This window comes from Psilocybe cubensis, chromosome 8 (genome assembly GCF_017499595.1).
Source record: "Psilocybe cubensis strain MGC-MH-2018 chromosome 8, whole genome shotgun sequence".
Taxonomy (NCBI): domain Eukaryota; kingdom Fungi; phylum Basidiomycota; class Agaricomycetes; order Agaricales; family Agrocybaceae; genus Psilocybe; species Psilocybe cubensis.
In genome coordinates, this window is record NC_063006.1 from 1,762,852 (window position 1) to 1,786,307 (window position 23,456).

General features: G+C 44.8%; 7 protein-coding genes across 7 annotated transcripts; 4 read left to right on the forward strand and 3 right to left on the reverse strand.

The window, feature by feature from the left end:
* Positions 1-829: 829 nt before the first annotated feature.
* JR316_0009061 (Oligopeptide transporter 1) lies at positions 830-4,497 on the reverse strand (the record flags this gene model as incomplete). Its single annotated transcript, XM_047894770.1, has 24 exons — positions 830-837; positions 881-1,025; positions 1,089-1,188; positions 1,252-1,374; positions 1,435-1,550; positions 1,602-1,663; positions 1,715-1,751; positions 1,805-1,863; positions 1,915-1,979; positions 2,037-2,103; positions 2,158-2,172; positions 2,223-2,258; positions 2,326-2,451; positions 2,574-2,636; positions 2,708-2,995; positions 3,101-3,332; positions 3,389-3,488; positions 3,549-3,576; positions 3,676-3,765; positions 3,818-3,894; positions 3,945-3,999; positions 4,046-4,142; positions 4,203-4,289; positions 4,354-4,497. 24 exons carry the CDS (start codon positions 4,495-4,497, stop codon positions 830-832), a joined length of 2,220 nt encoding a protein of 739 aa, XP_047746229.1.
* Positions 4,498-7,089: 2,592 nt separating this feature from the next.
* Positions 7,090-8,007, forward strand: JR316_0009062 (uncharacterized protein; the record flags this gene model as incomplete). The annotated part of the gene is made up of 5 exons (XM_047894771.1): positions 7,090-7,301; positions 7,354-7,523; positions 7,578-7,819; positions 7,876-7,924; positions 7,985-8,007. The coding sequence occupies 5 exons, from the start codon at positions 7,090-7,092 to the stop codon at positions 8,005-8,007; spliced, it is 696 nt and encodes a 231-aa protein (XP_047746230.1).
* Positions 8,008-8,555: 548 nt separating this feature from the next.
* Positions 8,556-12,045, forward strand: JR316_0009063 (NADH:flavin oxidoreductase; the record flags this gene model as incomplete). The annotated part of the gene is made up of 8 exons (XM_047894772.1): positions 8,556-8,561; positions 8,726-8,833; positions 8,887-8,950; positions 9,004-9,580; positions 9,636-10,021; positions 10,819-10,938; positions 11,006-11,585; positions 11,643-12,045. 8 exons carry the CDS (start codon positions 8,556-8,558, stop codon positions 12,043-12,045), a joined length of 2,244 nt encoding a protein of 747 aa, XP_047746231.1.
* A 331-nt stretch (positions 12,046-12,376) lies between these two features.
* Positions 12,377-13,348, reverse strand: JR316_0009064 (putative signal peptidase complex subunit 2; the record flags this gene model as incomplete). Its single annotated transcript, XM_047894773.1, has 4 exons — positions 12,377-12,649; positions 12,700-12,793; positions 12,844-13,004; positions 13,118-13,348. The coding sequence occupies 4 exons, from the start codon at positions 13,346-13,348 to the stop codon at positions 12,377-12,379; spliced, it is 759 nt and encodes a 252-aa protein (XP_047746232.1).
* A 2,632-nt stretch (positions 13,349-15,980) lies between these two features.
* On the forward strand, positions 15,981-17,237 carry JR316_0009065 (uncharacterized protein; the record flags this gene model as incomplete). The annotated part of the gene is made up of 1 exon (XM_047894774.1): positions 15,981-17,237. One exon carries the CDS (start codon positions 15,981-15,983, stop codon positions 17,235-17,237), a length of 1,257 nt encoding a protein of 418 aa, XP_047746233.1.
* Positions 17,238-17,627: 390 nt separating this feature from the next.
* JR316_0009066 (uncharacterized protein) lies at positions 17,628-18,819 on the forward strand (the record flags this gene model as incomplete). Its single annotated transcript, XM_047894775.1, has 4 exons — positions 17,628-17,816; positions 17,868-18,026; positions 18,080-18,578; positions 18,746-18,819. The coding sequence occupies 4 exons, from the start codon at positions 17,628-17,630 to the stop codon at positions 18,817-18,819; spliced, it is 921 nt and encodes a 306-aa protein (XP_047746234.1).
* Positions 18,820-21,302: 2,483 nt separating this feature from the next.
* JR316_0009067 (uncharacterized protein) lies at positions 21,303-22,990 on the reverse strand (the record flags this gene model as incomplete). Its single annotated transcript, XM_047894776.1, has 5 exons — positions 21,303-21,652; positions 21,703-21,900; positions 21,958-22,305; positions 22,361-22,768; positions 22,822-22,990. The coding sequence occupies 5 exons, from the start codon at positions 22,988-22,990 to the stop codon at positions 21,303-21,305; spliced, it is 1,473 nt and encodes a 490-aa protein (XP_047746235.1).
* Positions 22,991-23,456: the final 466 nt, after the last annotated feature.

Sequence of the window (23,456 nt, forward strand, 5' to 3'; positions counted from 1 at the left end):
CCAAATAATGGAGCTTGGAGATGCCTACTTTTTCAAATACAATTGATATTATATTATAACGACGGTGCTCAAGGGCAGATATATCTAAACGTCACCAGTGACAGCGAGTCGATAGGATCGTTCCATCACTCATATCTCTCTTCCGTGCTGAAATCAGAACATACAAATATCATTATAGCATGCTGTCACCAACGGGCTTCTTCATTTCCATGCCCTTTCTCTCGTGTCAAAATGACCCCTTCTCCGCTAATGGTTGGTACTAGCCCCAGCTGGGAATAGAGAATGACACCCGCCCTCTCTCCCGCCAACTTTGTTTACGGCAGATGCCCAAGTATTCGCAAATGTGAGTGCTGACAATCTTTCCCAGAAATCAGGTATACAATACGCCAGACTCTGAGGCAGTCTATACTTCTTGAATTTGTGGCGCTATCTCGATTCTCAGATAGAAGGTTACATTGTTGAACTAATGCTGACTATGGGGTTATCGTTAAATTGAAGTTTGAGTGGCGAAAACGGAGTTCAATGTCAGCATGTAGCTTTGAATTAATCACAGTGAACTTCGGTTCCTGCAAAATCGCAATGGTGCGTGAAGTGAGTGCAAATAATAAAAAGACGTCTTGAGGCTTGATCAAATCCTTTCGAAGCTTCGTCGTGCCCGCATGCTTCTGGCCATCAGACGGTCTCGATCCTGTACGTATCATGAATGGAATGACCTTAGATGGAAAGGATTCAAAAGCTGAATTGTCTTTGTATTTCCGAGTAACAAGGCAAGATTAAACGTGCCATATTCCACGAAGGCATCAGATCGAATGAAAAGAAAAATAGGCATTCAGTCGCCTACAATTCGAAATACGTAAATACATGCCTCACGTCGACTTACACCTGTCGACACTTAATGTATCACTGTTTCCCCACCACGTCGGGAACGAGATAGCATTTCCGCTCGCACCAAATACTGCAAAAGACAGTATGAAAAGGATCACTTGACTGCCACCATCGAGGGCTGCCGACATGAGGTAGTTGTACTAGATGAGACGAAGATAAATTGACATTGATTCAGGAATACAGGTTTGGAAAAGCTGGCTCACCTTCACAAACCAGCGAGGGCGCCTTGTCCTGAGCCACCATTGAGAAAAGATGCCAATCACTACACACGACCACCACTGTCCATTAACGGAGTAAGGGAGCCTAAAGGTATTCGTATGTGAGGTCGTCGAAACAACGAATAGACTTGATTAGACGATGCCTCACCATCCCATATAAAGCGCAATAACCGGTATATTGATATATTTCATAACCCTCGCAAGCCTTGAGTTTGGCTTCGAAAGCTTCCATACCACATAGAATGGTAAAGGAAGAAATATCCCCAAAAACCTACAAACAATATTTTGTTCAATTTTTGTCACGGAAGCAAGAAGATCAGGAGGAAGGTACATTGCAAATGGAATAATCCAATATCCAGCAGGTTTTCCGAACGAAAAGAGCTCCTTTCCCAGAGCGCCCATAGCTACTGATGCAGAATTGTATTGTTGAATCACCCATCCGCTCCACTGTCATGCTATGTCAGAAGGAGATGGATTCTGACAAGCCCAGAACCTTACAATGCGAGTTCCTATAGGATCTTTCAAGACTTCTCTATTATTGGTAACGATGATTTTCATCACTGATGATGCATATAAATAGAGCGATTTTTGGAGTACGAGGATACACTCACTGGTAAAGTTGAAAATTGAGCCAATGATCGACCCCGCCTACAGGAAAGAACTTCAAAACAGCGTTGGAGTTAATTTAGGTGAAAACCGACCATCTGAGCAAAAAAGGTCATTCTAGGCGGCACTTTGGTATATTGGCCCAATTTGAGATCTTTTTACGCTTGAAGTCAGAATCACGCATCATCATTCACAACACACGCACCTTGAAGTAGATACAAAGTTTGGAACGACGTGCTGTTACCAAATAGGTTCGCGTACATAACAGGACTACGTAAAGCAGGTTAGAATATAGGCGCTGGTTTTGTGAGACAATATCAAACTGACATCGGCTTCCCTGGGTGAAGGAATGCAGCAATAATCTGGATCGCGTACTTGATGGATATGCTAAACCCTGAGGACAATCAATTAAACTGAAAAAGTGGATACCATGGTTTACTCCACTTACCGGTGGTCGCCGTAACTGAGTTTTTCAATATCAACAGTTCTTGTTTATAGGCGATAACAACTTACTGAATCCTAACACTATCGCCACAAACCAACTCAGGACTGAGGAAAGAGAATATGATTGTCAGTCCCAACATATATAATTTCACATAGTCTGGGAAATACTTACTTGTGAAAAGAATTATGCTCCATGCCGGAATGAGCACTGTTCCATGAGGACCAGCATAGCTGCAGCCAATTCCTACAGCCAATGAAGCAAAGAATAGCAGACCATAAGCCCACTGAGGGACTTCAGCTGAAAGATGTACCAATGATTCAGAGGAGTGAGGAGGATCAATGAACGAAATATTCACGATATTTCTGCATCTCTAATGATTGAATTAGAGCATTTCTGCTGGGCTTGAGCTAGGCTCATACCTTTGTAATGAGGATCATCGACATCTGCGTGGCCCCTTCTTAAGAACTTTAGGCCTCCAAATGCTAAATGTGACGGACATAAGAATGAGTAATATTAGAATGTTCTCGGACCAGCGAGGAATTGCAGGGCTCACCGGCCTTTAATTCTGCCCAATGCCATATTACAACATATGTAAATGCCGAACCGAGCGAAAGATTGTAGAATAACTGAGATAGTGCGTATGTTGTCGTGTACCGTGGAAGGCCTATGGTGGCTAAAGCATCGGTATTGAGCTTGAAATCTGAGTCAATGACAGCCGATTGATTGTAGCTGGCGCCATCTTCGCCGAACAAGGAGGTGGACATGAACGGTATGCTCCGACCGTTAAAGACATTCAGGTAGTAGCCCCCAGTCAGGAAAAGATATCCTAGGCCCATTCCGACTGAACATATCAGAAATCAGTCGAGGGATTGCCATCAGGCGGTGCTTACTGAATGAATTGATCTCTAACGGCGGGAATTTTTAAACGTGATGTATCAGAATATGCTATATATGTACCCACGGGTCTGAAGGGGCCATACGAGAGGGGTGCCTTGAGTGATTAGCGTCCAGGATGTACTGAAAGATAGGAGTCCAAGTCCTTCATTACTAGATCCTGCACCAAAGAGATTGCGGATGAAGTCGTGACGGCCATTATCGACCATGCATACCACAGAGATGGCAGTAAGAAGAGGAAACGCGTACTGCGGGATCCATTCCCAGAAGAAAATTGCAGCAAACTGATAGAGAGGATGCGTTTTAGAGAGTTGTGATAATTTTGATAATAAATACTTACCACAATCCAAAAGAACCTTCTCCTTTTCATATTGAGCGCTCCTCCGAAGTGTAAGCTTTGGAGCAAGTTGACTACCGATATGTAGGACGGGTAGAAAGCGCTGATTGGCGAATTAAAGTGGTACAATTAGATGTAGAAATAGAGAAGAAAAGAAGCGCACTAGGTAGGGTAAACCAAAAATGTTCTCACTGCAATAGTGTCAATGAATTGAAAGGTTTTGGAGTTCGCCTTACGCACAGAGGCCGGCCATTCCATATCCTTAGTCTAGGTCAATCAGATTATTCTACAAACATGGGAGCTCCACTCACCTAGCATTTGGGTAGAAAAAATAGAAAACACGGCCACAGCAGAGTTAAGGCGTAGATCGTAGAAAAGATCTGGTGCAATGTAAATAAATGGTCAATAAACTGTTAGATCATCTTCACTCACCAAGTGCAGCTATAACTTCCATCGCCACTGCTACACTAGATGCGGTCGAAGACATAATGACGATGACAGTATGCTCTCTGAATTATAACGATGAGGGTTTGTATCCTTCAGAGCGGCGGCTGCGTACTTGATGTTGAAAGGCCCTGGGTTGATGTACCTCCATGCGCCGTGAGACGGAAGGGCTATAAATATGAGATAGAGTACAAAAAGGCCACCCAGGCTGCGTACCCGCCATGCCAATTCCCAGAACGTACGCAATTATCAGACAGAACAATTGCGAAACGGTAGCATTCTGGGGTTTGAAGGTGTATATGGTAGAGAGAACCTTTTCAAAGAGAAGTTTTAGGGTTCAGTACAGTCTGTCGACAACTAGTGAAACACTGACCGATGAGAAAACACTTAGGCCAAGGCCCAATAGAGCGACGCGAAATGTTAAGATAGGTAGGTCAGGATCATCGCGGGTAGAAATAACCTGCAAAATGTTTAATCTTTTGGAAGGACTAAGAAGTACAAGTTATGAAATCTTGAAAACTTACCTGAAGAGCTACAGCCTCAGCTTTTTCAGCCAATGCCTTCTCGTCAATAAAATCCTGGGAAGAATCAACAGAGGTTCGATCTGAAATTTTTTCAGAGTCAAGAACATCCTTGGTATCTGCCTCGCCAATGCTCAATGTTGCCATTGTGGTGATCGTCGAAGGTCAAGATTAGGGTCGGCTCGAAATCTGTCCACATTGATAACGAGCATTCGCTCTATTCCGTGTTACCACCGATAACCATGCTGAGGGTCACAAAAGAAGTTAGGTCTTCCTACGCATATACCTGAAAAAAGTCGTTCGAGTGATCGAAAACGTCATCGCAGAGGATAAGAGATAACAAAATTGTACTCTTGAATACCTTCCTATGAATCAATGCTGCGACGGTTTCCTATCGATGGTGCAGTGAACCAGGAGACAGATATTTCTCTGCAATGCCGGCGTATCCGATGCAAGAAAGGGGATGCGATTTGGACTTAATCATCGCTGTGGATTGGGCAGTGATGTATAGAGATATTTGTAGAACGGGTAAAATCGATCATCCAAAGCCGAACTGGGGTGTGAAAAGTTGCACTAAACATGTACCCCTCTTGGTGGAAGGTGTTAAAGACTCACTAGTACTGAGCACATTGATACAAAGTGACATTGGCATACAGATGCTCCGCGTAAGTCCCTCATCAAAGGTTATATCGTGGCGTTGGTCAAGTAATAGCCGTAATTCGCCTTTGAATTGAAATAATTGACAAAAATTTTGGCGTCAAGTAGTACGCATAACTTGCCGCAACCGTAAGATAGCGTAGGATTTACTGTAACCACCATTAGTAAAGAAAGAAATGTAGTGGGATCCGATATTCGTATATTTGACCCTTGAGCACTGAGCCATCAAAGTGAGTGATACAGGAACAATATCAGTGAGAACTGAAAGAATCGGGAAATCAATCAAGTCAAGGTCAGTATGAGACAATGGAAAAAAACAGGTAAAAAATATGCCTGGCACGATTGTGCCACGACAGAGCGACAGGCCGTGCGAACGATGACTAATGCGTAGCAATGTTCAAGCTCCGCCGGCTATAAGCTCAATTATATTCACACGGTTTCATTTTAGTTGTACACTGCAAACTAGATAAAAGACTCGCACCAGTACTAATAAAGATTCCTAATCGTAAAATCCTTTTAGTTTACTACAAATGTTGAAGTGTTGTTGTGTGCACAGATTTTTTCGCAAGGCACTAAGCGCGGGAACCCTCGACCTGTTGCAGGGTATACGAGAAAGTTTAAGGTTTGCTTGAGAAATGACACTGGTCAGGGACGACGTTAAGTGACTTTGTCAGCTCTGAGTCCATCAACGTCTAAAACGCACTCAATAATGGAGCGGTAGAAAGGCTAGTAATGATGAAAGCTAAAATAAACCCACCCGCAAGATATCCCAGGTTTCAAAAGTGATTTGAAGGTGATGAATAAACAGAACTGAATGCAGCTTTTTTTGCTGATCAGCGATAGCCAACAAGAGTTTGTATAAGTGATGTGCTGATGTATTGTTATACCATAATGAATGTGTTTTATTGACACAGACGCAGCGATTGTTGCAATCACCGTGATATCCAATTGTGTCATCATTCAGGACAGGACACTCGCAAGTCTATGTTTATCCCGACATATTTGTGGAAAGACACGCGTACTATATGAGTTCATACTGAAGATAGATAATCATCCACCACAATAGATATACTACAAGAATCAAACTAAGGCTGTAAATCCTTGACCACTATAGTGAATGACCCAGATGAGATCGATACCATGACCATGGAGACCGAATCTGGCGGTTAGTGATAAACGATTGTTGTGCCGATGGAATATTGAATGAACACAACGTAAGTGTTTCTGTTTTTCCCAAGTGAAAAAATTTTGAGCTCATTTCTCCGTGTTTGATCTTACGAAAAAAGAAAACGGAACTTGCACGTTGCATCTGTGGAGAAGCCTGCCAGTGCGCATAGCAGATTACTTGTAAATCATGGATCCATGAGGGTAAAGCATACCTTCACTGTCAAAAAATGTCAAGTGACATCCAGAAAAATTTAATCTCGGCTGATCCCAGCACAGCTCTCGGACTGCACTGGGAAATCAGCGAGAATTGAAGTATTTTCGGTCAAGATGCAGGGATCGACCGCCCAGGTAACTTTTGATTTATTTTTAGATATGTGGTATATATTTAGATCAGGATGTAGCTTTTACTTCACATGAAAACTGTGATCTTGGGGGAGACACTCATACTAACTGCTTTAGATGAATATCTACTAAACAATATCTACTAAGTTTCTTCCATACCCAGAGCGAAATAAGTAGGTAGCATATGGCTCGAACCTTTGCTGCAGAGTTGACCAATACCGGAATGCCTTGTGGCAACTTCTTCGACGGACATACTTCGAAATTTCACATCCCAGAAGTCAATGAATGATCATAGGTCTCCGGATTCACATCAACCCCTGATCAAAAAATTGTCGCGCCCGTGATCAAATGGCGTTCTAGACGGCTGTTGTCCTCCAACATCTCAACTTTCATATTCAAGTCTGTCACCCATTGCAAGAATATAATCATAGCAAAAAAGAATGCGGAGATAACGCCGATGCGAGAAATTAGCGAGCAATATAAAGAGGCGTTGTTTTGAGACGGATAACCTTAAGACGTTCCTAGTCTTACGAGGTCCCTCACTTCATTTCTTTCAAGATCAAAGTTGTCAACATGCTTACATTCACCACACTCCTTTCTCTATCTGCCTTGGCCCCTCTGCTTAGCGTGTCTGGGCTTGCTGTGAAGCGCTCAGGATGTAGTTTGAGCAACTTGAAGCTTTCAAATCTCCCACCTCCGCTCGTGGCCCCGTCGTTCCCACCGTCGTTCGTCGGTATTGCCATTGGCACTCAAAATTACACCTGCAGTAGTGCAGGTACCTATACGTGAGTTGAGCACAAATTTTCTGTGTTATTCATGCTCACCAATTTGTTTCAGCAACGTGGGAGCTTTGGCCGAACTTTTTGATGCCTCTTGTGTCTACAACTCTCCTATATTTCCCACATTACCCAGCATCGCTAGTGCTGCTTGGGAAATTGCCCCTCCATCCTTGCCGATATCTGAGGTCATCTCAACTTTACACGGATTTTCATCGCCCTCTATCCTTGGTTAGTACTTGTAATGTGAATGATCAAATTTAATATCTCATCGTTTTTTGAAAGGTCAACACTATTATGTGACCAACCCTATCACCGGCTCAGGCATCACCCCTAAGTGGGATTTCACCTCCCAAGGTGCCGATGCCGGGAAGTCCGACGCTTTCGTTGTTGCTGCTAAAGTCAACGGCGCTGCTGCTCCAACTGGAAGCCAGGACATTGATTGGGTTCAGCTTGGCTCCTTAACTGGAGATCTTGCTAAGCAAGTCTACCGAGTTCAGACTCGTCTTGGACAGCCTCCTGCTTCTGTGAGAAGTGTTGCTATCTGACATAACAAATAACATCTCTAATCGAATGTCCCAAGTGCACTGTTGGCTCCAAAGACATCCAGGTTAAATATGCTGCGTTGTACTGTAAGTCTTGCTATATTTTATCTTTAACCTAAAACTATCAACTAACAATTGCCTTCTCAGATGGCTTTGGAGGATCAGTATAAGTATAAGCTCAAGAACAACCTCTTGGTTTCCTGAAGGAACGTCAATTGTACTTGATTGTTATGCGTACTTGTATTCGTCCATCCTTAATATACTGGTCCCTCAGCATCTCCATTTATGAGGCAGCAATAAATTCCAAGCATTGAGTCAGCGCTTATGTGACCCACAGCATGTTATTTATGGAAGCTGGGTCCTTCTATCGAACAGGTGGTTCTGCCCAGTTTCCATATCCAAACAAGATCACAATATTCTAATGAAAGGTGGAATCTGGAGGATATTTTGCAAACATGATTGATAATGCAAAATTGATGTTTGAGTTGGCTTTATCATCAGCATCGACTCTAAAATCATGGTAATTTATAAGGAATCATTCGGCAATGTCAAGATTGTTGGGTGAGGAAATCAGATTCATAATCATCACAGCACAATAATCTCCTTACTGGCGCTTTGCGATATTGATTATGCTGATCTACCGCTGCATCGTAATTCGTACCCGAGAGTATTGCAATCTTCGCAACCACAACGTACGAATTGCTTATTGAGAAACAAAATGGCGGTAGAGATCAATGGAGGAAATGTTACCTGTGTGCGCCAAATATACTATACGTGCCTTCTCAATAAATAGGGGACATCTTCGAAAATGTTTTGCATCGTCTATTCGTCATCAGTGTGGTCCTCAACATCCGTGCTCCCAATACATCCTTTTTCACGCCACTTCAGGTGCCCACTGCTGGCACAGCGGTCGTTCCTCAGAAAAGCGGAAAGCCCATTCCAACACTTTTTCAGCCTCTCAGAATCCGTGGAGTCGAATTTCAAAACAGAATCATTGTGAGGAAATAATGCCCCATTCATTTGACAGATACTAAGTAGCCTCTGCCCAGTTATCTCCCATGTGCCAATATTCTGCAAAGGACGGTTTTGTTACCCCTTGGCATCTCGCACATCGTAATTTGCATTTCAAGTTTTGTAATCGATGGAGTACTGATGAATCTTCCTAGTGGGTGGAATAATAATACGAGGACCAGGCTTAAGCTTCGCCGAAGGAGTAGCCGTATTGCCAGAAGGTCGTATCACACCTGAAGACCTTGGTTTATGGACAGATGAACACGTTGAAGGATTATCAAAAATCGTCGAATTCGCGCATTCGCAAGGCCAAAAAATGGCCATCCAGCTTTTCCATTCCGGCCGCAAGGGCTCTACCAGTGCGCCTTACCTTGTTAGCAAGGGCGACATCATGGCCTCACCAGAGGAAGGAGGCTGGCCTGACAATGTCTGGGGACCATCTGCTATTAAATTCCATCCTTCTTATCCTCAACCTCGCGAGTTGACTTTGGAAGGTATTAAAAGGATAATTGACGCGTTTGTTGTCGCTGCGAAGCGGGCAGTTATAGCTGGTTTTGACGTCATCGAAATCCACATGGCCCATGGGTACCTGCTCTCATCGTTTGCAAGTCCGGCCAGCAACAAACGGACAGATGAATATGGCGGAAGCTTCGAAAATAGGATACGATTAACCATCGAGATCATTGACGCAATTAGAGAGGTCATTCCCAACGATATGCCGATTTTTGTGAGGTAAAGTTTCAATGTTCATCGTTTAAAGGAGGTTTTCTAATTGTTTACTTCTCAGAGTATCTGGAACAGATTGGCTTGAAGAAGTTGCGCCTGATGAGCCGTCATGGAGGTTAGAGGACACCGTCAGGGTAGCCACAGTCTTTGCAGAGCACGGTGTCGACTTGATCGACGTTTCGGCAGGAGGAATCGACTTCAGGCAAAAGATCCGATCAGGCCCACAATATCAAGTATTCCTTGCAGCCGCGGTCAAAAAAGCCTTGGGCGACAAAATTCTTGTTGGGGCCGTCGGACAACTGCACGGCGGCAAAGATGCGCAGAGTGTTTTAGACTCCGGCAGCGCCGACGTGATTTTTGTAGGTCGAGAATTCTTGAAGAATCCCGGTCAGGTGTGGGCGATGGCTGAGGAGCTCGGGGTGGAAATTCAAACGGCCAAGCAAATAGGTTGGGGATTCTCAGGAATAGGCAGAAAAGGGCTGGGAACAAGCAAGCCAGAAAGAAAGGAGGATTTTGGATGGCTGAAGCGTCAAAGTTAGCATGTCACAGATTTTAAAATAAACCACATACTTTGGGTAGACCTTAGTATAGATTAACCGGCTCCGAGTGAACCAACCATTAATGTTATGTTGCTTGAGATGTAGAAGAATACTAAACGACTTGTCGAAAATGATAATCCATACGGGGCGGACCCCATTGACAATCTAGAACAGTCAGATGTGCCGATGAAGTTAACGAAAAGGCTGCAAGGGTCAGAAAACGTCAAATGAAGATTGTCTAATAAGCGCGAGATTGCAAGCTACGTTCAAAATTAGGAAGTGATTGAAATGAATGCTGTTGCTGAATGAGGCATAAACTCACATTGAAATAGTCATGTTCCACGGGTGACAGCTCATGATACTGATCGAGACAGTATAGGTAACCACTAGCAGCGTCGCATCATAAGCGTCCCCGACCGTATCGTCTGATGATAACTATAAAGTCAGGTTTCATTTTGATTTTCCAGATCCTCTTCAACAATTCAACCACCATCTATCAATTTCATCGCCCAAAGCACACAATGAGCAATGTTAATACCCCCGCGCCAGGAGTTCCTTATTTCACACCCTTCCAAAACCCACCAGCTGGAACGGCACTGGTACCGCAAAGCGATGGCAAGGCAATTCCCAAACTGTTCCAACCGCTCAGAATACGGGGGGTAACGTTTCCAAACAGAATTTTTGTTGAGTTTTTCCATATTTCAGTGACCAATTTAACATTGCTGATGGTGGGCGCGTTTCGTTCTAAACGATATGTTCAGCTATCTCCGTTGTGCCAATACTCGGCACAGGACGGTCTCGTGACACCCTGGCATTTAGTCCACTGTAAGCATCATACACACGTTAAGATAATGAAAGGGGTGCTAACATCATGGATGCGACGCGTGCACAGTTGGCGGAATCATCACCCGCGGTCCTGGTTTGTCTTTCTTTGAGGGGACGGCTGTGTCGCCGGAGGGTCGAGGCACCCCTCAGGACGTAGGAATTTGGACTGATGAGCAAGCCGAATCGCTTTCTAAGATTGTTGAGTTCGCACATGGACAGGGGCAGAAGATCGCCATCCAGCTGACGCACGCTGGCCGTAAAGCATCCACGATTGCGCCTTGGCTGGCGTTCGCTGGTGCACCGCCGACTGCACCCAAAGAACTCGGTGGCTGGCCGGACAATTGCTGGGCACCGTCGGCGATCCAATTTGCGCCTGGGTATCCGGAGCCTCGAGAGATTTCCGTCGAAGGAATCAAAGAGGTCATCATAGCTCATGTGGAGGCCGCAAAGAGGGCGGTCAAGGCTGGATTTGATGTTATTGAAGTACACAGTGGCCATGGATATTTGTTGTCTTCATTCTTGACCCCTACGAGCAACAAGCGAAAAGATCAGTACGGAGGCAGCTTCGAGAACAGAATTCGCTTCACTCTGGAGGTTGTTGATGCTGTAAGAGCAGTTATTCCAGAGGGCATGCCGTTGTTTGTGCGGTGAGCACACTTTCATCTGTAACTCGCTGAATAGAACGCTAAAATGACTGTAATCAGAATTTCTGGAACAGAATGGCTGGAGGAAGAGGACGAACCATCTTGGAAAACAGAAGACACGGTCAAGCTCGCCTCAATCCTCATCGAACACGGCGTCGATTTCCTGGATGTCTCCGCTGGCGGTCTCAACTCTCGGCAAAAAGTCCGCCCAGGACCTGCATATCAAGCACCTTTCGCGGCAGCGGTCAAAACAGCATTAGGGGACAAAATTGTAGTTGGGGCAGTAGGCAACCTTCATGATGGACATAGGGCAGAGGAGTTATTGCAGTCTGGACGTGCGGATGTCGTGTTCATCGGTCGAAAATTCCAAAAAAATCCTGGGCAGGTATGGACTATGGCTGAGGAGTTGGGGGTGGAGGCAAAATTTGCCAGTCAAATGCAATGGGGCTCCCAGGATATGTAATGCGAATGGCTGTAAGTGGCACAAGAATGCATCAATGACGGATAATGACATGCGCGCACCTCACAACAGAAAAAGAAAAGGTTATTCGACAAAAAATGAAATGCACAACGTCAGCATTGCAATAAAGTAATTTCAAGTTAGTAAGGTCATAGGGTCTCTGGATCAAAGCTGAATAGTTAAACTTTCAACTGAAATTTTGCAAGCAAGCGCGGAACAGAGGAAAGGTCATAGGGGTTCAGATTTCTAATATCACATGCCCACTTTTTGTATTGAGAGGTCGCTCAGTAAGAATAATTGTTCAAACAAAAAATAGACGCTGCCTTGGTATCAATCATGCCGACTTCCCATCCATGGCCTGTTCAACAAGTTCTCCCACCCATCGCTCAAATCCCTCTTGATCCATGTTTCCTTGGTCATCAAAAAATGAGCTATATGATTGTGCGCCTTTTGTTCGCCCTTTGGCGAGGAGGGATTTGCCCTTGTTCGTGGAGCGGACATACGTAATGGCGAGTTGATAAGAAGGAGAGTTCGAAGGAGATAGTGATGATGATGATTTTGCTGGTGGTATTGTTGATGACGCGAGTTGAATGCGTTCACTTATAATCTGCGCCACAGCATGAATGGTAGGCACAGTAAAAATGACGAGAAACTTACACGCTTTGACAAAGATTTTCTTTTCCCTACAAAAATGGTATTGCCTTCAAAGAAGTATGCGTAGAGTGTTTGCCCAACTGTCAAGATGATATATCTAAAAAATGTTTTAGAGCGTCCAAAGTACATGGGCAAGTAAGAACTTACAGGATAAGTCCCAAGGTAACGACAGGCTTTGACTTTTCGAAGTCAATCTTATATCCATAGAGAGCCGTACCCGCGGCCACGAATACACTCAACCAACCAAGCGCCAGGCGGACGTCTGTATGACGATGATCTTGTCTGAAGAGCTCCGGTCGTGATAGGTACTGTTATAGGGAAAAAAGGGTAAGAAATGAATGTATACAAATTAACAGAGCGTAAAAAGGCGAAGAAGTTGGGTGGTTGGGGTAATACTCGGAATGATTGACAGGTTCCTTACACGTTTTACAGCATCATCACAAGCATTCTTGAGCTCTGTAGCACTCCCATTGTTGACTTTCACAACGTCTCTGGTTGAAGAGGGTAGAGCGGCAGATAAAGGTCCCATAGGTCGTTCTGATTCTGGTGACGGTGGTGATCGTGTGCGACTGGAGGTTGGGCTGAGAGTTTGGGCGTTGTTTGTATCGGTAGGGGTGGTGGTGAGTTCAGGAATTTTTTTGCTGCGAGCCATGGTATCTTTGTGGCAATATGGAAAGAGATGTGGGTATTATGAGAATATGATGCGGGATGTACTGGTCATGAAGATAGTGGTGGTAAACAGAGAATAGTACAATGCCGAGCCGTGGCTCACGCATCCATTTCGCGACGTGTCGTGCCACGTCCTTTTCCCACGCTCTTTCACCTCAACAAAACTCTCTAGTCCTCCAGTCATTGTTAAATGTTCGCGACATGGCATTTGCGAAGCCTACTAAATAATTTAAGTATGCAGACTGGTTCTCTCTCTGCCTACTTCTCAGGCCTTGGGAGTGAGAGCCTACTCCTGGCTTATTTCTTGCTTGAGCCCAATGTCTGATAGAAGGCCTTACAATAATGTTTACAGGGATTCATGGATACACAAGACGCGTGTACTCCTTTTTGTATGCGGCCCTTTGGTATTATATTTGACATCCTATAGACTTGGAATGAAAAAAAAATTCGATGCGTGGCACCATAGGAGTTGCTCAGTGGACAAATCAGCCAGCTCTTTGATCCACGTTCAACACTGCGTCTTCAATGCAGTTCAATGGCTAGCGCTTTCGCTGCTGATTCGTAAGCCCCGATACATTCTCCTCAAATTATTTCGTCTGATACTCTCGCTGCAGACACGCCTGTCCTTCCTCTTTAGGTTTCACTCGACGAAATTGATAAAAGTTGAACCCACACAGCCAGGTTTCCACGTGTACCAGCTCAAAAATAAAGCGATACTGTTGTTTTAATAACGTTGGTGAGATTACAATCGGGATAGTCTTTTAGGTGTGGAAAGTCGCGCAAAGGTGTGAACGGTGCGCTTAAATTACTCTCGTAGTGGAGTATTGATTGTTTTTTGTTTCTTTCCATTTAACACAGACGTCGCTTTCCTTGCCAAGTTGCACACAAAGCAGGGGTACATATTGCAGGCGAAGCTCGTTCGACTTCCGACGCCCATCTACTCCAAACTTTGATGCCTGTGTATAAATGCAGATTGCATATAACCAAAGTTGATGTTGGTAATTTTGAACCCACGGCCAAGGTCTGTTTGCACGCTAAGTTCTAACTCTGTTTGGGCGCCATCACTCTCCAACTATCAATGACAATGTGGGCGAACGTGGACTGTTTGGGAGATTGGTTGCTCAGCTAATTCTAAATATCCAGTTTCGTTCAGCACCGTGGCACCAGAATGCAAATCATCAGGTGGCCGATACATAAATGGTGCAAAATTGGGCGCACTCGGGATCCTCGGGGCCCTTGCATTGAAGCTATACCATCAACGCCGCTGTTGGGTAGGGTAAAAGTAATTTCGCAAGAAAAAATTTACATACGAAGCCACTGTCTCCGGCAATTCAATTTCTGTGAGTGTATGCACGCTTCAAAAACCTTGTTATGTGTGCATAATGATAGTCTACTGAACTTTAAACCATAGTCTCGGCTCTCGTTCAAATCTCCTAAAATGAAAAAATACGCGTTGCTTGTCATTCCGTTCCTTAGACTTCTCCGCTATTCTTTACGGCATTTCATCATTGACTCATGGACAGCAAGTCATTATCAAATTCCTGGTCCTTGGTTTTCACATTCAAAGATATCGCGAATTCTTCTACCTTTCTTACTTGAATGACTTCTTTCAGTCGCCTTGCAGTGCTTCACTCGGACCTCTAGACCGGAACGAGGATATCAGCGGGACACCTGCAGGAAATCAAGTTCCAAATCGGTTATTGCAATCTTCTGAGTCTGAAATCGAAGTCAGACAAGATGGTCCCTGTGAAAAAAAAAACGAATTCCGAGCCGGGTGATCTACTGGGGACCTGTCATATTCTTAGAATATACGTATCCGATGGGGAAAGACGTGTTTGAGGAGCTTTGGCTTCCTTTGGCAAACCTAATTTATTCCCAACCGAAAAAGGGTACTACCCTCTCGTTATTAACTGGAGGCCCCCCTTTAGCGCTTCCTCGCAACTATTTTTCAACCCCATCTCATCAGTCGCTTCACATCTCTCACTATAGCTATTTTTCCTTTCTCAAAAGAAATTGCGAAATCTTTCTCGCCTTGAAGTCGGATCTTGCCTTGGTACGAGTGGCGGAGCGTCCCATTATATCCCAACACTAACGAGCCATGTCAAATACAGTAAAACGCTCATCATACACACAACCACCCACTCTCTACTTTCCCTTAAAGGATGAGTCAAATCAGCTTCTTGCATTTGCACTCGATTTCAGAAAATATCGAGAGTTATTCGATAACAGAACCCTCCACTGTAGACATCTCCGTCAACACACCTATTGCACGACTACAAGATACGACCCTGGAATCGATCTTCTACCTGGCCTCGGTAGATAGGCTCTTCTGTCAGAATGACTCTCTAGAAAGTCGCGCATCTACAGCAAGATATGCTTCCCAGGTTTGCAGACGGTGGAGATCAGTGGCGACACACTTCCCTCCATTGTGGTTGGGGCCTGTACTTTCTCTGGCCTGGACATCATCGCGTTACTGGATCCGGCTCGTCCTGCAACGATCCTATCCAGAAGAGCTATTAGACGTTGAAATTCCTCCAGGCATCGGTCAAACACAGTACGCCCTTATTATGACGGAGATTTCGAACGTGACTCGCTTCAAAGGATTAACAGTCTCAATGCCTCCGGCGTTCAGTTCGTCAGAACCCCAAGATGTTGACCCCAAATATGCTAGCTTCTCAACAACTTGCAGGATTCCTCTACATCTCATGGAGAACCTCAGTGTAGGAAGATCCAGACGACAACCCCAATCCATATCCCTTCGATATAACCCGATTTCCAGTCGACACCGCCATATCCAACGATTAACAGTTTCATCGGATAGCTTTCTGTCCGTGTCGCAGCTGCTGAGTGCCCTGCAAAGTATGCAATCTCTCAGCTCGCTCCACATACAACGCCCGTATAGCAACTCAGTAGCTGAAATATCGAGCAACACTCCCATACCTCATATCGATAGAAAACCGCGCCTTCAACGATTAGAATCGCTGGCGATATCGGCACCCATACCCACCTGCGCTACAATTCTTACCTGTCTTATGGTCCCGGTCAACTGTGCGTTGGTATTGGAGTGCCATCTCGCAAGCCCTGGACCATATCTCGACGAGGTGCTTAACCACATAAAAGGTCGAATGGGGTTCTGGGGGTGCGAACCGACCTCAGGGGGAAGTCAATGTTTGCAAATAGATGCCTCACACTTTCAGTATAGTGTGGAAGTCCCTCATCAAAGTCCCTACATGACTGTTGACCGCATCAGAGGGCATACACGAAAGATAGTAAAATTTCAACCTTCCATCTCCCTTTCTATCTATTGGCCTCAGACACTCTCTGGTCCAGAACGAATGAGCACAATAACGACTCTTTTTTCTCGGTGCATGGCGTCCTTTCAACATAGCAAATATCTTCCTATCACTCTCGAGATCGATGTCGACAACGACCTCGCAATCACTCCCGAGTTACATGGAGTGATCCTTGAATGGTTGGCATTAGTAAGTGATTACGACTCAGCAGGAATTTACGACGTCAAACTCAGGACATCACAATCGGTTTTCTTGATTATGAACGCTATCCAAAATAGCGAGATATTACCTGACCTTTCATGCCTGATCTTCATCAAGATTTGCTTCGAAGGCTCTCGGATGCTACGGCGCGCCTGGAAACTTCTTCTTTCCTCCATCGATAAGCGTAGTAGAGAAAGCGAAAGCGACTGCTCGGTGGAATTTGTACTGTGCGAGTTTTCGAACTTCGACGCTATTTTGAAGATGACAAATGCAATAGTAACATCTCTCTCCATAAATGGGAAGGACTACAATGATTTCATGGATGAATCCATGGACGACAATGACTATGATTCGGATGACACCATTCATGGACATTAGATCCATCTCTTTGCAATTTTTCTATCATGTTGTTTAGTATCCTATGTCTTGTCTTTTTGCTGTTGTTATGTCACTTCCCTGTATTTGTTCCATGTTTAATCAATTGCCACTGTGGGAAGTGGGAATCATCATTCTCATCTGTGCAAAGTTAAAAGTGACTGTACACGGTGAAGGGTTCGTCCTGTTTCTTCTCAACCATCAAAAGTTTCAATGCAGTGCTGGGCACCGCCCCCACTGTCAGCAAATAGGGAACAATGTACTAAACCTACTCCTACTTTAGTCGATTGATAAAGATCAGGTGGTTGTATTATCCGAAAGAAGAATTGTAGGGCAGACGACGAAGCCATTGTGTACGTTTCTTCCTTCGCGCTCCCCCACATATCACGACGTATGCACTGTAGCTATTTGTCAAGAGATAATGATGCCCTGGATACAGAACAGGAAGACGTGCGGGCCGATGGTAGTTATACTCGGCAAGATCCTCCGAGCGGACTTCGAAAGTCCCCATCGCGGTCTGTGTCGCCTCATGCGAGCTTGCACACTCTCGAGCCCAACGCACCTTCGACGTACAAATCGGAGGTATTTTCATTCTAAAGCTACTTTGGAAACTATCTGACTTCCCATTTCAAGTTCACCCAAGGATTCAATCCATGGGGCACAGACGACCCATACCATTACCCCATACCGAAGAAAGATGATCCATGGGATGAATGCTTCAAACTTGTACTCAAATTCGATGAGGAAATGTGTAGAGGATGGAGAGAAGAAATTGATACCTTACTTGTCTTCGTACGCTTTAATTTTCTGTTTATGATTGTCTTATAAAACCTCATTGTATGTAGGCTGGACTTTTCTCGGCCGCAGTGACCGCCTTTACCATTGAGTCTTACACATGGCTCCAACCGAATCCTTTGGATGCACAGGTCCAACTTCTGCAGTCAATTTCCTCCCAGCTGCAAAGTTTAGGATCAAATTCGAGTATTGGAGTCCAAGAGTTCTCTCAGAATCAATTCACCCCTGGCGCGTCTTCTATACGGGTCAATATCTTCTGGTTCACCAGTCTCACCCTAGCTCTTATTTCTGTTCTTCTGGGAATTCTCTGTAAGCAATGGCTACGTGAATATCAAAGATATGAGGGGCTTTCTGCAAAGGATGCCTTCCCAGTGCGCCATCTTCGATATGAGGGACTTCTAGGATGGCATGTGCCAGCTATTCTCTCGTCCTTACCGCTACTCCTTCAAGCTGCCCTAGTATTATTCTTCGCAGGCCTCATCGATTTGCTTTGGACGATCAACGACCTTGTAGCGTCTATCGTGACTATAATTGTTGGACTCGCTATGGGTATGTTCATGTGGACGACGGTAGCGCCTTGCATTCAAAACCTGGTTCACCTATCAACGCTGTGGCCGTCGCACTACCGAGAACCGAGCGCACAATGCGCATTTAAATCACCACAGTCATGGGCATTTTATATTCTATTGACATGGATCATCTCAACTTATTCTCAGATCAAGCAGCGTCTATTCTACGGCACGGCACTGAACTATCTCCAGCTTCAGCTCAGCTCATGGCATTCCAATGACGCTAATTGGGTCAAATACGACTATCGGTGGCAAAGGCATGGAAAGTTCATGCAGCGCGGTATTACCTGGTTTGACAAAACTTTTGCCCGAGGGCATTACAACGTGGAAACAATCCACAATATCCACCACTGTTTGGCCTCCTTGGATATAAATATATCAGCGGAGTGTGTGTCCAACATTATCGCGGAGAATTGGAATCCTCTGGTCCCCATTGTTGGCTTCATACAACCGGCATTATTGTCACTGTTTCGACAACCTATGGACGATGATTCTGATATAGATCCTGCCTTCGCCCGGGACATGGTTCTAGCGGGTTACCTTATAGGCCACCACAAAGCCAGTCCCAATGTCTCTTTGTATTGCCTCGAACAGTGTACCAGAATGTTGAACTCTCCCTCCTTGTCGAAAGAACTTTCCTCTGTGGTATTAGAAATTTTGAATATTGCAGCCCCAGCACCGTTTACTTCCCAACGTGAGTTACCACCGGACACGCTAAGTTTGATCCATGCTGACATTTTGCGCGCAGCCGAGCTGGCCACACAGCTATTAACATCTATGTCTGCCCTTTTCGATTCAAATTTGATATCGACCGACAACATAGGCATATACTGGGCAGTAGTGACTCACATCATCAAGAAAACAGACGACCTCAAGTCAAATCGTCATTCACGCAATGCACTTCAAAGTCTAATCAAACACACTGAAAACTGGCTTACCTATACATTGCAATCTCCCGAAGTGTCCATGTATGAAAAGCAATTGAGCATACAAAAATGTTCTGTCGGAATCCTAAACATATACAAGTCAGTGAAGTCCCACACAACCGGGTCGGTCCCAATTTCGAGAAGTTTACAGGGAACGACGGAAGATGGTCAAGGGATAACACAGGATGTCTCGCATTTGCAGCCAATCATACTTCTTATTGATAATTTTCTGTATGATATAGGTGGTCCTGAATTGGTTCTTTCTATGATTGACGCCGAGACATGGAACGATGTCAGGCAAACTTTTGCAAGGTAGTTCATTCCATAAAACCTGCACATTTGTTAATCGTACTGTATTTGACAAATTCATATCTGCCTTACCTTTGCGACTTCAACTCATGCAAGTAGAGAAGGATACTGCTTATTAATTATAGGATTATAAATTTTCATATTGAGTGGTAGGCCATTGATGGCGATCATTTCTCTTTCGAAACTGCAGTAGATAATCGATCCTTTCCTGGTTTTGGTACAGATACTGCAGCGTTGACATCCGACGACGTCATTGCTTTATCTCCTCCTCCGAGTCCCTGCCCTTGGTTGGCTAACGAAATGACAATAGTTATGAGACGTCGAAAGTTAATGCCAATTAATGTGCTTTAACGCTTACTGTATGGTGAACTTTCTCCTTCTTTCGACTTCACATCTCTGCCAGTTGCATACATTACCCCCAGGGCAGATGCTATTGCAACTCCACATGCAATTGCCTGATGAATTAAAAGGAGACCATGTCAGATCAAAATGTCTAATCATGTCGTTGTGCGTCACCATTGTTGATCCTCGTTTGCCGACGTTTTGTGCTGTAGGTGATGCCATTGCAGATTGTAATTTATGCGCTGCTGAAGACTGTTAAGGTTTATGTCGGAAAGCGGAATGGAAAGGAAATTACATTTGTGCCCGACTTTTTGAATCTTATAGCGGGAGATGAAGAATGACGTCACAACGTAGCCCCCATAGAAGTTTTGGAGGTGGAGTCCAGAATTAAGCGAAGGCTCCTACAAAGGCTTGATGCATCTTTCCTTTCTACTGTACAGTCGCAGCAGGATATAAATATCATTAAGTAGTGTACTCTATGACTTTCTGATATGGGTATGTGTTTGTATAAGCTGATCTCCTACGGTTCTTGAAGACTTGAACTGAACTAAATTAGGCAGACTATGGGATACCACGCCCTTGGATGTTATGATTGACTAATCTTGTTTGGAGAAATGGAGTCTTATGTGGGTCTTGCGCGTGTCATGGTGCTGGTCAGTGGTAAATTAACCTCTTCTGCAGGAGCACCAGGATCACCAAGAGAATGATGACGCAATATAATCGCCAATAGGATGATTGCACAACGACGCATTAATGACAGCAACTATTTGCTGATATGAGCGGTCAATTGGGCAGTCGGCGCAGAGTGGCGCCTCAAATGGTGTCGGAATAACGGGAGGTGTTGTGTTCAGTTGGCAGTGCCACTACTGACAACCTGTCATTGAACAGATCGAAAGTTATCGCATGAGACAAGCGCCCGTCGTTTTCCCTGGGTGGATCCTGATAGGTCACTCATAAACCTTATCGAGTAAGCGAAATGAAGACATGCTTCATTCTATCTTAGCTCCCTTTAGGGTTTGTTCAAGAAGGTGGAGATGATATATACTACAAGCCTATGATAGATAATTAAAAGGGAGAAATGTAACAAATAAGTGGTTCCCGTCGATAATCCAGGTCTGTGGGCTTGACTATGGAGGAAGGTTAGACCTTCGCAAAGTTGAGACCGAGTCATAAGCAGGAGGGTTACTATCTCGGTTTGAAGGTGGTGTAGTACTATCTATCTCTGTGCTCCCAATTGCGGACAGGGCAATATTTGTACCGGTTTGGGAAGTGACAACACTTGTAGGCAGGGGAGGTGTATTGCTGATTGGCGCTGAAGAATTAAATCTCTTTTTCTTGAAGCCGACTGGTGATTCAGCAGACCCGATAGGACTAGGGTTGGTGTCATGGCGGAAGGGAGAGATTGCACCATTCAATTGTTGTCTGTCTCCAGCCTGATGAACAGGTGCCACTGGTTGACCTGCTGAAACCGAAGCGCCTACTAGTTTTTCAATAGAGTTGATTATCAATTTTGGAGTGAGAACTGACTATAATCAGAGTGCATTCCGAATCGCGCTGGTTTCTTTTGGCGCCGTCGTATCAAAAGCAGGGTGACCGCCAATGCAGCAAGAACTACCACAGCACCTACAATTCCTCCTGCAATGGGGCCCACATGTGAAGTTTTACCTTTTGCTGGGCGCTGTGGAAGTCCAGTAGCGGAGGTCGTTGAACTTGTAGAAAGTAGGGCTAAAATGGATGAAAGCCAGTCAACGTATATCTACTGGGACGTGTACTGACCCATACCTGATAATGTGGAGATGCCAGACCCTCCGGAAGATATAATGGTGTTGTTACCGAGGCTTGGCATAGTAGAAAGAGTCGAAAATGAAGGAGTATAAGTGATATAGTCCAAAATATAAAGCACGTCTTGAGATTGTGTGACGTTTATAATTAGCAGGTGCTCTCCAGGAGGAAGGCCGTCCTGCGAAAAATATTGGAGATTTACCGCTTCTTTATCGCCCTTGACAAACTGGGGAGAGGATTTTGTTACCGGATAGCTCTGAGCAGTTGAGCTGCCGTCTAATGTATATGTTGCTGACAGTAAACCAAGGTTTTCCCATGAGAATATTCCATACACAGCATAAGAAGTACCTGAATTTACAGGTCAATTTGACACAGATTAAAGCGAGTTTTAAACAAAACTCACCAAAGAATCGGAATGTTACCGTATCCCCAACCTTGGAAGTTCGGTGCGTGCCATTGCGGAGTGGAAAACCGTCCGGGAGGCTTCCAGCATCAAATTCGTCTGTGTCCCGTATCCAGCTACCTGCGTACTGTATGGCAGGGTCATCGTCATCGACGACAATAGTTTTACCAGACAATGGAGTATCTTGGCCGACTTCAATGAGCGCATAGTCTACAGCGGTTCCGTCGATACGAGATACTGTTATGCTGTGTATTCCCTCTGACAGCGTAGGCGACTGGTACCATTGAATGTAAGCGGGTGGCGTGCCGGGATATGTAATTTCAGACGGTGCGCCACCGTCAATGCTAACAAGTGCAGTCTGGGAAGATGGTTCTGGTGGGGTGTTCCCAATAAATGCGATGGATGTTCCTATTCTGCAGACTTCAAAAGGGCATGGAGCTGACATGAGAAAGATTAACCACCTTGGAAGGTTAATGAGAAGGAACCAAACTGCGTCGCCGTTACGAAAGCGGGGTAATTTGAAGTTTGCTGGTACCACTGAACTAGCGTGCTAAGCGTCCATTGGCCGCCTGAGTATTTGAAGTCCGGTGCATTATCGTCAAGAATCTGTACCAGTTTAAGAGTTGACATGCTAATACTCAGCGATTGCGAGAGAAGCAATGTCCGACCGTCAAAGAAGTGCGGGGCTTGGAGGGTGGCAAGTTGAAACCAGTGTTTTCCGAAGACGCAAGTCTCGAAAAGTCTTTATTTTAGTGTGATCCGCTTTATAACCGTTTTCCGGCAACATGAGTAGACGAGGAGAATGCTGATCTGTCAGATAAGAAGAATGATTTCACCATCATTCTATTCTTAGAACACGTTTGATGGGCGCAGAGTACCACCGCACAAGACCATACAGATGAAAGCTTCACGCTGCTATGCGAACGAGAACGCAGCAACATGATGCCCCCTGAGCGCCACTGGGAAATAAAAGGTACATATGGTCCACCAACAGGGCACGGTCATATAGCATCTGACTGGGGATCGACGAAAAATTTGAATGAAGACTGGCGATGCACGCTATATATAACATCACTCATCTGAACTTGGAGTCGAT